Source organism: Calidris pugnax, unplaced genomic scaffold (assembly GCF_001431845.1).
Source record: "Calidris pugnax isolate Ruff unplaced genomic scaffold, ASM143184v1 scaffold28, whole genome shotgun sequence".
NCBI lineage: Eukaryota > Metazoa > Chordata > Aves > Charadriiformes > Scolopacidae > Calidris > Calidris pugnax.
This window is the reverse complement of record NW_015090842.1, coordinates 19,973,428-19,986,212: the sequence shown is the minus strand read 5'-3', so window position 1 is coordinate 19,986,212 and position 12,785 is coordinate 19,973,428. Positions and strand designations below refer to the sequence as shown.

At 42.4% G+C, this 12,785-nt stretch overlaps 2 protein-coding genes across 6 annotated transcripts in view; one reads left to right on the top strand and one right to left on the bottom strand.

Moving 5' to 3' along the window:
* Positions 1 to 5,494, top strand: part of SLC7A6 (solute carrier family 7 (amino acid transporter light chain, y+L system), member 6) — a 36,874-nt gene extending 31,380 nt beyond the window's left edge. For all 3 annotated transcript variants that reach the window (XM_014942304.1, XM_014942305.1, XM_014942306.1), the window contains 4 exons: positions 2,237 to 2,333; positions 2,587 to 2,736; positions 3,488 to 3,671; positions 4,657 to 5,494. In XM_014942304.1, the coding sequence (XP_014797790.1) occupies positions 2,237 to 2,333; positions 2,587 to 2,736; positions 3,488 to 3,671; positions 4,657 to 4,751 (526 nt within the window). In that variant the 3' untranslated portion in view covers positions 4,752 to 5,494. The remainder of the gene's footprint in view (positions 1 to 2,236; positions 2,334 to 2,586; positions 2,737 to 3,487; positions 3,672 to 4,656) is intronic.
* Positions 5,495 to 5,549: 55 nt separating this feature from the next.
* SLC7A6OS (solute carrier family 7 member 6 opposite strand) lies at positions 5,550 to 12,762 on the bottom strand. Of its 3 annotated transcripts, XM_014942308.1 has the most exons (6): positions 12,597 to 12,762; positions 11,762 to 12,139; positions 9,403 to 9,600; positions 8,438 to 8,567; positions 7,842 to 7,977; positions 5,550 to 5,682 (listed from the first exon to the last, which is right to left on the bottom strand). In XM_014942308.1, the coding sequence occupies exons 1-5, from the start codon at positions 12,747 to 12,749 to the stop codon at positions 7,856 to 7,858; spliced, it is 981 nt and encodes a 326-aa protein (XP_014797794.1). In that variant the 5' UTR covers positions 12,750 to 12,762; the 3' UTR covers positions 5,550 to 5,682; positions 7,842 to 7,855. The 3 variants fall into 3 exon arrangements, with proteins under 3 accessions (XP_014797794.1, XP_014797793.1, XP_014797795.1); XM_014942307.1 differs by lacking the exon at positions 5,550 to 5,682 and having other exon boundaries at positions 6,973 to 7,977; XM_014942309.1 differs by lacking the exon at positions 5,550 to 5,682 and having other exon boundaries at positions 6,973 to 7,977; positions 9,403 to 9,597.
* Positions 12,763 to 12,785: the final 23 nt, after the last annotated feature.

The following is a 12,785-nucleotide window of genomic DNA, read 5'->3' as shown; positions in this document are numbered from 1 at the left end:
TGTCCTGGATCACCTCCCTGTCCTTCATGTGCCCAAGCATGGCATCTAGGAGGATCTGTTCCATGTAGAGATCTGTTCCATCTGTTATGTAGAGGCACTTCAGCTGGGCTGTTGGCTGTGCTGTCTTCTTAGGGGAACACCCCTTGAAGTGTCTTACAAGTGTTTCTCTACTGACTTCAACTACCTCAGGGGCTGCTGGCTTATCTCCATAAGACTGTGACTGCAGTACAGTGTCACCAGTGTGCCTCAGGGCAACAGGCTGAAGACCCTTATTAGCACCCCATTCTTCTAACCCCTGGCTTGAAGTCCAGATGGAGAGCAGTGACAAGCAGTGTCCCTCAAGGGTCTGTGCTGGGACCGATACTGTTTAACATTAACATCAATACTATAGACAGGGGGATTAAAGGCACCATCAGCAAGTTTGCAGACAACACCAAGCTGTGTGGTGCTGTCAATACACCGGAGGGACGGGATGTCATCCAGAAGGACCTGGACAGGCTGGAGAGGTGGGCCCAGGTGAACCTCATGAGGTTCAACAAGTGCAAGGTTCTGCACCTGGGCTGGAACAATCCTCACCATCAGTACAGACTAGGGGGTGAGGTATTAGAAAACAGCCCTGAGGAAAGGGACTTGGGGGTGCTAGTGAACAAGAAGCTGGCCATGAGCAGGCAGTGTGCAGTTGCAGCCCAGAAGGCCAATCCTATCCTGGGCTGCATCAAAAGGTGCATTGCCAGCAGGTACAGAGAGGGGATTCTTCCGCTTTGCTCCGCTCTGGAGTATTGTGTGCAGGTCTGGAGCCCTCAATATAAGAAGGACATGGACCTGATGGAGAGGGTCCAGAGGAGGGCCACAAGGATGATCAGGGGGATGGAGCACCTCTGCTACGAGGACAGGCTGAGGGAGCTGGGGTTGTTCAGCCTGGAGAAGAGGAGGCTCCGGGGAGACCTAATAGCAGCCTTCCAGTACCTGAAGGGAGCCTACAGGAAGGCTGGGGAGAACCTGTTTAGAAAGGCCTGTAGTGACAGGACGAGGGGCAATGGCTTCAAGCTGGAGGGGAACAGATTTAGACTGGAGATTAGGAGAGGGTTCTTTACTGTGAGGGTAGTGGAGCACTGGAACAGGTTGCCCAGGGAGGTGGATGAGGCCCCTTCCCTGGAGATATTCAAGGAGAGGCTCGACGAGGCCCTGGGCAACCTGGTCTAGTTGGGGGTGTCCCTGCTGACTGCGGGGGGGTGGGACTAGATGACCTTTGGAGGTCCCTTCTGGCCTGGGCAATTCTATGATTCTATGTGTTACCCCGTAGCTTGTCCCCCTCCCCCTTCACGTACACCCTTAGCCCTGCCTCACCTCCCCAGAGCCTCCCTAGCCCTGCCTGTGCGGAGTACAACTAAAGATCAAGTGAATGTTGTCTGTCTGGTGAGCCCTCAGGCCACCTGATTATTTGGATTATCTTCCATTTTACTTGATATAATACTTCTAGCAAGTTCTTATTTTCAAATGTATTTACTTAAAATATACTGACTTTAAAAATCGTAGTATCTTTTCAGTTTTTCTAAAAGTAAAAACTTTTAAAAGTTGCTACTGCTATTAAGCTGCAGTCAAAAAGCTTAAGATACAGTAAGGAAGCTTTTCTCTGAGCACTGATTATGGATGTGACTAGTGAATGTTTTAAATAGATTTATTCAGGCAATTTCACATCCTTCCTGTCCATTGAATGTATGCATAGTGTCTCTGTGCTTAGAACAATTATGAATATGATCTGGTGAAGTAGTCTATAGAGAACAATTTGCAGTTGGTAATAAAACAATGCATGTTTGTTTTTTGAGCATGTGGTTGAGTGAGCTCTGTTCAGAGACGCGGCCGTCTCTTCTGCTTGCCATTGAAAGCTATTCTGCTATGAGCTGGAATGTTTCCACTGCTGGCTTTTGGAATTTTTCAAAACAAAAGGAATTTGTTTCAGTTACTATAGATGTTTTCTATTTTACCTGTTGGAATGTTTTCTAAAAATGGGTTTTAACACCATGTTTCTAAAAGCTTGTGTATCTTTTAATGGTGATTGTACAGTACATCTTTACCAGAAGGGTTGAATCCATGTACCAGTGGTACGTGGTACATTTCCAGATGGAAATTCAGTGGTGTAAATACTTACTTTGAATGGTATTGTTCTTTGATTTTCTGTAATACATTCTTTCTCACCTGTGGCCTCAACATTTGTTTTCTGATTTGTGTTTTTCAGGCTATTTTTTGTAGGATCTCGAGAAGGTCACCTTCCTGATCTGTTGTCTATGATCCACATACAGAGGTTCACACCTGTTCCAGCACTGCTCTTCAATGTAAGTTATTATTGCTTTTCTTTTCAACTATTCAGATGTGACTATATGAATTATTTAAAGGAAGACTTCAAAAAAGCACAAGAGAGAACTTCAGATTTACTGTCATTGAGGTGATTTTTGACAGAGTGAATTTTGAGAGGCATAGTCATGTCAAACACCAAGGAGTAAGAGGTGTTACTTTCACACAAAAAGCAGCATAAACAAGAAGTTTCAAACTTTTGTTGTTCATCTCACCCCTGTTCTTCTCTGACAGTGTGCTATGACCCTTATTTACCTGGCTGTGGAAGATGTCTTCAAGCTTATTAATTACTTTAGTTTCAGTTACTGGTTTTTTGTTGGTCTGTCTATTGCTGGACAATTATATCTACGTTGGAAGGAACCAGATCGACCCAGGCCTCTTAAGGTAATTTTTACTTATTACAGAATTGTTTAAACTCTCTCTCATAATGTAAAAGTACTATGTAAAATCTGGGACATACGTGTTATTCCTAAAGGTTACAAATAGATCAGGATGCAAAACATGGTTTTTCTTCTATATTGTACCATGAATATGGTTGTCTGCTAGGTAAGAATGAGGGATTATTGTAAAAGTATACTTTTTCATTGTACGTTAGTTCAATCATTGTGAATGAGGGATTATTGTAAAAGTATACTTTTGTACCCTTCTCTCTGTCAACTGGAGATTGTCTCATGAGGCTACCATAGTAGTTAGCCTTTTTTGTTGGATTAGAAATCTCAAATTAGGAATGCTTAAATTAATTAACTCTGTCGGTGTGGACCACACTTGGCTCTGATGGTGTTTCAGTTCAATACCTCACCCTCTTACCACCTTCTCACATGATACTCTACATGAAAGTCATTCTTGTTACCTGGGTTTTATTGGATTTGTCTAAAAACACTTCATGCTGTTACACGGTTTCTTTCAAGACTGCAGTTACCATACTTGATTACTTTTGTGATTTTTAGCAGCAATTCTGTTCAAGAATAATTCGGCAATTTGCTTATGGTTCCAAATAGCCAGATGTGTAATAGGAGGAGCAGATAATTTTACAAAGTGGGATTGAGAGGGAAAAGTCTAATTCTCACCAAAATGCTTGTAACTGTAAACAATGGATATTTCAGTAACATCCTGTTCCTTTGTTTTCTGTCTGCAGCTGAGTGTGGCTTTCCCAGTAATATTCTGTATATGCACAGTATTCCTGGTGGTAGTGCCCCTCTATAGTGACACGATCAATGCATTGATTGGAATTGCCATTGCTTTATCTGGAATTCCAGTATTTTTCTTGGGAGTCTATTTACCTGCATCAAGGAGACCTCAGTTTATCAACAAGCTTTTAGGTAAGTTTCTTTGTGGATAGAGATGTTGTTAGGAAAGAGGAAAATCAAAGAAGTGAATCTGGGTTTGTTAATGAAAAGGCTTGTGGGGAGTTGACCCCAGGCAGCAGCTAAGCACCCCCAGAGCTGCTGGCACCAGCACCCCGCAGCAGAATGGGGGAGAATATAGGAAGAAGGTGAGAAAACTTGTTGGTCAAGATAAAGACAGTGAAGGAAAGGAAGGTAAGTGAAGGAAAAAGGCGAGAAAAACCAAGTGATGCAAAGGCAGGCACTTAACCACCTCCCACAAGCAGACCATTGCGCAGTCAGTCTCCGAGCAACAGGCACCTTGAAGAAACCCTCCCACGTGCACGCTTTTCTTCCTCTGCCCCAGTTTTTATTGCTGAGCGTGACATTCTGTGGCATGAAATATCCTTTTGCTTAGTTTGGGTCAGCTCTTCCAGCCATATCCCCTCTGAACTTCCTGCCCAGCCCCATCCTGCTGGTTGCAGGGAGGGCAGAGTTGGGAGATAAAAAAAAAAAAAGCCTTGATACTGTGCAAATGCTGTTCAGCAAAAGCCAAAACAGGGGTGTGTTAGCAACCCTGTTTGAGCCACAAATCCAAAACACAGCACCACATGGGTTGCTATGAAGAATGTTAACTGCATCCCAGCCAGACCCAGTAAAAAGGGTATACTGATTTTAGATGGTTTTATACCTATTTACTGTATATTTAAAAGGTCGTCCAGTTTCTACAGATTTTGTTTTGAGCAGTGGGGTGCCTATGAGGAAAAACACCCTAAGATATCAACAGAACAGTTTTAAACATCTGTTTTATAAAAAAAAAAAAAAAGGAATGGAAGACACTTTTTGTATTAACTTTTATCATTTTGTTTCCCTTAAGAGAAGTGAGCATTCTTGACAACTCACTTTAATTACTCGGCTGCATGTTGTATAATTAGAGTTGAGTAGGCAGCTATTCTTCTGATTTATCTTCTTTCCTATGCAGGTGTAGTCACACGGAACATGCAGCTGCTCTGTTACTGCGTTTTAACAGAGATGGACAAAAATGAAGAAAAGAAGTTAGAAATCAAATCCAACTAAAAATTCAAAGCCATTACAAGAAACAGGAGGGAGGATAAGGCAATTATGACAACAAAAGGGAAGAGATGGAGCTGGAAAAAATGGGAAAATTGTTTCCAGTGGTCTCTCAGAAACACTGGAAATGTCCTTGCAGTTGGACTCTCACATAAATCGTGCCCTCACGTCACCCTCCTGAACTGTGGCATGTTTTCATTGGATAATGATTACCTACTCATTTCAGGCACATAAGCCATGCATCAATACTGTTCCTTCTTCAAAATTGGTATTAAAATGGTAAGAGCTAATGGATCAAATCAGATTTTTGCGGAACCAGGTGGCGAAGTAATGCATTTTTAATTTAGACTGAAAAACACTTTGACTCAAAAGACCAGAAGTCATTTCTAGCTTAATTGTGATGAATGTTTGCATGAAATTATTTGCTGTTCTACCCTGGTTCTTATCCCAGAAGACAGCTGGTCCCAACAAACTACCTAACTTATCGTTATTAGCAAAAAAAAAATATGAATAAAGTTGTGCTACATTATTTAAAGACTGAACCAACCCTTCTCCCTTGCAGATAAGTATTTATTCTGCACCGAAATGTGGTATCTGACCGTGGCAAGGATTTAATCAACAAAGCTCCTTTGCATTGAAGATCTGATTAACATTTGATGATTCTTTACTGTTAGCTTGTTCACACTTGGTCAACTTCTGACAGGCTTTCTCAAACTTCCAAAATTAAAGTGCTCAGTTTGATGCTTGTATGCATTTGTTTCCGAACTGTTTCAGTGAAACACATTAGCAGTGTTACCTCAGTGGTCAGAAAATTCCCTTGCTAAATTTCAGTGCTGTTCACTGGAAAATGACCATCGAGAAGTTCACAGAACAAACCACTTGTTTTCTTCTATAGCAGAAGTTCTGTGGCAGCAACTGTATCTTGAAAGCTAAGTATCTGGGAGAGAAAATAGGAATAAAAAGCAATAATGCCATCCAGACTGATGCTAGTTCGTACTATTTGTAATTTCAAAGCTGTAATTCCGTCCTTGTTTTGGCCAAATTTACCAAAACCAGATCGCCCTCCTCCCCCCCTCCCCAAAAAAGAGGAGAGGAAGAGATGAGATTTAGAAGTTTAGAATGAACTAAACTATTTAATGAAGAATTAATATTAAAAAAGAAAATAATGAAATAGATACAATCTATACAAAACCGTATCAAGTTCCCAGGATGACAATAATGTCACCAGCAGGCACTGGACTCAGCCACTGATGGGAACTGGGTTCCAGCTCTGGACTCAGGAACATACGGATGGGGATCAAAGGCAGATGAACAGAGAGGGTCCTCTTCGGACATCGGCCATTGCAGAAAGAGGGCTGACCCTTTGATCCCTCAGCTTTTATACTGAGCATAGGGCAGATGGGATGAAATACCCTGTGGGTCAGGTTTGGGTCACCTCTCCTGTCCCTTCCTCCCCAGAGATGTGACCCCTCTACACTTTTTCATTTCCAACCCTCCAACGGGGCAAATAACGAAATTGTCTGACCTTGGCTGTAAAGCAGTAAGTATAAGCAAGGGCATGTAGCACAAACATTGGTCTGATCACTCTGAGAACGAGCAGTTTTCTCCACAAAATGCAGTTAATTTCAGAGAGTTAGAAGAGGCCTAGCTAAGATGCAATTACAGAACAGAAATTGGTTCTGTTGGTACTTCAAACCGGGAGAAAACCTAACATCAGGACACTGTGATACTGAATTTTGGTGCAGCAAGCAGTAACATGAAGCCAGCCCGTATGGCCAGCAGAGTGGATATACTTCAAAAATATACCTGGAATTCTTACCCTATTTACCTCAGTTAACCTAAGCTTGGCTGCATGTGCAGATTTTTGTGCACTGAAGCTGAACTAAGTCTTGTAACTACAAGAATATGGCTGAAACAATGCACGCTTCAAACACTGCACCACATTTGCATCAAGCATTTGAATAGTGAGGATATTTGGATTCCTGTACTGTCTTCTTCACCAGTGTTATCTGAAACAAAAAGCTGCAGATCACAGCTGCTGCAATCTACAGCTCATGCCTGACATAGATCTAACACCGTTAGCTATTTCTTACAGATTCAAGTAGGAGAGCGCTGAAACACCGTGTATGTCCAAACAGGCAAGATTAAATTGTTTTAAATACAATTTAAAACGCTGACATGGCTTCAGCTGTACGACCTCCTCTGATCTTTAAAGGAGTAAAGAAAACTCAGTCAAAAATTCTTTATTTACAACTTAAATAGACATATATTGTTCTACTCCAATAGTAAAATTACTGGGGAGAGATCCAGCAATAAAATGGACAGGTCAAGGCATTTCATGTGCTCAAACACATGTAAAGAAGGTAACTTGAAACTTAGGAACAAATACACTAGAAAGCGTGATGACAGGGTGCCTTCTTTCCAGAACTTTCACTTGCCCTTGTGGCAGACATTAATCTTCTTGTGAAACCTGACAAATTTGTCATGATAAGAAGGGCTGCTGCCGACAGTGCCTCCATGTACAATGTGGAGGTACCGCTGCCACAGGTACAAATGCTTGGGCATGCAGCTTGCTTAAGAAACAATAATTTAAAAGTTCCTTCAGTACCTCAGCATCACAGAATGGACAGAAAAATCTACTTTAAAGCACACAGTATCTTTTGCTTGGAACAAAAACTTATATTGTCAAGTGGCGTGTTCACACCCATCAGTTTGATCTCTACCAGTTAAGCTGGCTGCTCAAATAGATAGTAAAAGGTTTTGGCATTTACTAGAATCCCAATCTAGGATCTAATACTCACACCTGGTCAGTACCATTAGGGTGAGCCATGCTAGTCACCAACAGCTTCAGAAGCCAGACAGGCAAAAATTTAGCTTAAACCTCATCCATGTAAAGACTGGTTTCCTACTGTCCCAGTGAGCACAACTTTTACCAAACAGTGGTTTTCCACGTTTTTGGGGGGATTGATTTTTTTCTTTGTTGTGGTTTTTTGTTTTGCTTTTTAAGTTCAACATTCTTGTGCATAGCCATCAGCAGCTTTCTAGGTTTTCAATTCTACCACAACAGCAGAATTTAATCTTCAGTTTACATTTCACCTTCAAAAAAGGGCTTAGTCAGAATCCAAATCCTGGATCTCATCATATCCAAATTCCTGTAGAACCTCCTGCCGATATTTGTTCCATGTTCTTCTCCTGTAACATTGGTCTTCATCACTGAAGCTCTCATCAGACTCTAAAGAAAGAGCATAAATAATTTAAGATTATCACTTCTTTTTAGTTAAACAATTAGAGTAATAAACTATTGTAAGCTTCTTGAGTAAGACATTAAGAAGTACAAACTCTGAACAACTTTTATATTAGATGAAGTTTGAATTGTGCTAGGAGTGCTCTGGGATGAGGAGTTAAGAAAGCAAAGACGGTTCCACACGCTTGTGAAACACTAAGTCATCTATTCCTTCCCAAAACAAGCATCTTCAGGCTTCTGCAGGTGCAGCAGCCTGAAATGGAGTTCTTAATTTTGACTTTGCAAAAACACTAAGATTTCTTGTAGTTCCAAGAAAGGTGATCCTTCTGTAAGCAGACTGAACCCACAAGAGCAGAACACTACCCCACCAGTGCTCAGTTGCTTTTTTAGAGACAGCATGTAAAAATGTTCACAGCACGAAAGCGAACACTATTTATGACAAGCATACCTTTTTCTCCATCACCTTCTTCCTCAGGTAAGAATTCATCTTCATCGGGATAATCATTACGCCAGTTATTTTCATCATTTTCATCATCTTCATCTTCATATATTTCCCCTGCAACGTCATCATTATCTACCTGCATGTCAACACAAAGACCAACATTCAGTACAAATACAGACACTTAGCACTTTTCCACCCACCCATACAAGACTATACAGGTCACAAATAGCCAAGAGATCCTGATCTACCGCGAGCGTCAGTTATCCAAATAGTTGCACAGAGCAGCTGTCAGTATATTCACCATCGCACAGCAATCTGCTTTAGGTGAAAAAAAAATCACCAAAACCATGCATTTAAATGTTCCGGATCAGCTTTAAACACCAAGGTTAATGTCTTGGTGTAATGTCTTGGTGAAGTGCTCCTCACTTCAGCAGTCGTGTAATACATCAGGAAGCAGAAAAAGAAGCTTCAAGTTCCTGATACACAAGTCTATTGATCACAGTACCTATACAATGGAAGACTTAAGTTGACATTTAACTTTCTAACTCCACAGTTACTGAAGGACAATTCTATTACAGGAAAATATCTCGTATTAAGATTAAAGTCAAGTCCCCAAATATTGAAAAAGATGCGTGTACCTCCCATGTTCCTTTTTTCACTCAACTGTATTTCCAACTACATTTTTAATTGCTGCCTCCTCGTCATAAACAAGATGTGAATTGCTTCAAGTTTACATTTGTGTGCAAAAATTTATTTGGCAATTTGAAGCCAGACAAGTTTTTCAGAGTAGAGTATGTGAGGACTGTCCCTTCAGTTTTCATTGTCATATCAGAATTTGCTTGAATCAACAGTAACCTGGAAGAACACAGGACTGGCAGTGACAAACAGCCGAACACAGATGTCGCTGAGCGTGTCACATTCTTATTTGTGACCTTTCTATTTAAGAAAGATCTGTTTTCCCACATCCTTACCAGTTCATATTCTTCTCTATACGGCTGTACAGAGAGGATGTTTTCAATCCAACCAGGGGCTGATGTTTCCATATAGTAGATGTCGTAAACATACTCCTCTTTCTCATGGTGTTCTTTTTTACTGTCTTCAGAAACATTTAAACGCTCACGGATCATCTCTACTGCATTGCAAAGAATCACATCTGGATCAGTCTTCTGCTGAGAAAAAATAAAAAAATTAAAAGGGCATATTTCCACTGAAGTCGTGCACACGAAGGTTTAGTTACAGCCAACTGCCTTTGTAGACAGTAGTCAACAGCAGGCTAAGGATGACATTCTGAAATCTTCAACCAAAACACTTTTCCATTGAAATGCTGGTATTTGGAACATTAACTAGAAGAGAAAGACACAGAAAAATTTTCCAATTAATGCAGTAAATCCAGCCATACCCAGTTCAGAAAATTTCTGGAACAAGTTCATTAGAAACTATTGAAGGGGATATGACTAACCCCATAGAACTGTTCCTCTGTTTCTGATGACGTGTTGGTTGAAAAGAGCAGTTTTAAGGCAGCCTGTGCTTTGTAAAGCGTTACAATTGCCCCCCCCAGAGAAGATGCACATACAGTAGCAGTGATAACACACAAGCAGATTACAGTACACAAAGTGTGCAGGAGAAACAATGACAATATGAGAGATGAACAGGAAAAGGCTGACACACCCTACAGATATGCATTTTATTTCCTTGTTTCCTAACTTAAGCACATAAGAAATTTCCCACATAAACACAGAAGAAATTTCTTTGTGCTTTCTCTTTCCTAATAAATTATTTCCAATGTATTTGCTTTAGTGACCAGCACTTGAAGGTCTACACAGGCAAGTCTTTGCTGCCAGTTATTCTCTACTAGAGCATTTCAGAATATCTTGTCCAATCCACAGTGATGTCTCCTGAGCTACTTGAGTAATTCTGAGGAACAGCTAGACCAGCCTTTCACTCATGTCTAAATACTTACAGAATGACAAAGCTTACTTCTTTCAACACTTACTGCTTGTAAGTTCTGATGCTACCTCAGTTTCATTTCCGTTTTTCTAATCAGCAGAATGGCAGGTAACAGTTAACTAACAGATCTCAAATGTCTCTTTGAACTATGTGCTTAATAAAAAATGAGAGTTCATACTAATGTTTGATGGCAAAGCCCTGAAATAGCCTGTAGGAAATGCTGAAGGATGACAGCTGGTTGGACTCTTCCTCACCCAAATACCTTCTTTAACATTAAGCATTTTAACTTTTCCTCAGAGCTGTGATAGGCTGCGTAAGTAAAGCATCCATGTGTACTTACAGATCATAGAATGGTTTGGGTTGGAAGGGACCTTAAAGATCATCAAGTTCCAACCCACCTGCCCTGGGCAGGGACACCTCCCGCCAGACCAGGTTGCTCCAAGTCCCATCCAGCCTGGCCTTGAACCCTCCAAGGATGGGGCAGCCACAATTTCTTCCTAGTTTCTAATCTAAATCTCCCTTCGTTCAGTTTAAAACCATTACCCCTCGCCCTGTCACTCCCCTCCCTGATAAAAGAGTCCCTCCCCAAATATATATAGTGAAGAAACTACTCTCTCTATATATATATACAAACACATATAGTGAAGAAACTACTAAAGAAAGCATATACAGCCCTCATACCTTCTTTTCCATATGGTTATGACTCTCAGATACAAAATCTTCTGAACGCTCTGCAGGGTCAACCCTACATAGAAGGCAGAGCTTCTTCCTACTTAAAACCATGCTAGGCATTGAGCAGGTACTCCTCAGACTGAAAACATACTTAACTCTTAATACCAATAGAAACAGGACATAGGGGCTTAAGCAGCCCGTTAAACATCTAGAGTTCTGCTAAAAACAAAATAAACAATAAAACCTTGTATTGGAATTATGAGAAGGGGAAGCTCAAAAGTATCTTTTCCTTTAGTGAGTCTTGCCTAGAAGTGACATTCCTAGGCATCTGGGTAGGTAAGCAGACACCAAATTAGATTTTTTTTCTTTTCTAGGTAAAGAAGTTAATCAAAACCCACCAAGACTGATCTGACAGATGAACGTGAGAATTTATACATCAGAGCAGGGTACAGGAAAAACAGGGCGGTACAAGCCCTTCCTGCAGCAGCCAACTCCACACAGCTGTCTGTCTCAACAACATTAGTGCACTTAAGGATCCTCAAATAAGTTACTCCCTGTAAAATACTCCAGCTTGCAAATATCTAGTTAAAGCTCCTATTAAACAGTACAATACTTACAATGCAAAAACCTTCCACAGCGCTCAGTTTGCCCACATGTACCAGTCAACAGTGACACCAAAGTACTTCAAGTACCCTAAGTTCGTTTGCTGACCTGAGGGTTTGTGGCAGCTACACTGGACTCTTCCACCACCTCCTCTTCCTGTTCAATATCAAACAACTGGAATCTCCCACAGCCGTCCGAACTCTCATCCACGGCACCACTATCCTTTTGTGAAGAGCATTCTGTTGCCTCAGAGTCCGCTCTGTCCCCACCGATGGATGGCTCGCCATCTCTGGCAGGCGTGGCTGGTTGGGCACAGCTGGGACGATGGCTGGCTACCACACGGTAACGGTTCTCCTTCCTTTTCTCTTGCTTGGAAGAGCGGAGCTCCTGGATGATCCGCTGAGTGCTTCCTAAAGAGGGTCGCAGACTCTGAGCTGCTTTCTCTCGAGTGATCACTTCCTGAACATATTTCTGGAGTGGTTCGTTCTGGGCAGAGGAACAAAACAAGAGGCAGCACAGTCAGTCTGACTCCTTCCTGGGAGTGATTCCTAACTGCTAGTACTGGTACTCCCTATTCGAGGACTGCAGTACCAACCTTCCTCACAACATTCAAAGTAAGCTCTACTGCTTTCAGTCTCTTGATACTGGGGAAAAAAGTATAAGACACTTGTAAATTCTAAGACTGCTTCAATTTGATTTTCAGACAATATACTTTGTGGTAGAGAATACCCCTCCGAACAAAAACAAATGCTTTTTGAAGACTGTGACGGTCCTAAATTCAAGGCGTATTACCCTCCCTCACCGGGCAGGACAGCGTCTCCCCGAGAGGCGCTGCCCCCGGGCCCGCACAGCCCCCGCGGGTCCGCTCCTTGCAGGAGCACAGCACAACGCCCCGGCTGGGGCACACCGCCCGAGGAACGGCCCCGGCCCAGGGCAGCGGTACCTTGGAGGAGACGGTCGCCACCAGCGTGAAGAGGCCCTTCTCCACGGGCGGGCCGCCGCCGGTGCGCGGCCGTTTGCAGGCCAGGAGCAGCGCCTCGGCCGGCTCCGTCCCGCCGCGCTTCCGCTTCACGCGCAGCACCGCCGCGCGCTCCATGGCGGCCGCCGGGCGGAAGGGGCGGCACCCCCCGCG

Excerpts from the sequence above, each read along its gene's own strand:
- SLC7A6OS (XM_014942308.1), bottom strand. The coding sequence starts at position 12,749 with ATGGAGCGCGCGGCGGTGCTGCGCGTGAAGCGGAAGCGCGGCGGGACG. Across the intron at positions 9,601-11,761 it reads TAGCTGCCACAAACCCTCAG|CAGAAGACTGATCCAGATGT; the intron begins GTCAGCAAACGA and ends ATTTTTTCTCAG. Across the intron at positions 8,568-9,402 it reads ATAGAGAAGAATATGAACTG|GTAGATAATGATGACGTTGC; the intron begins GTAAGGATGTGG and ends GTTGACATGCAG.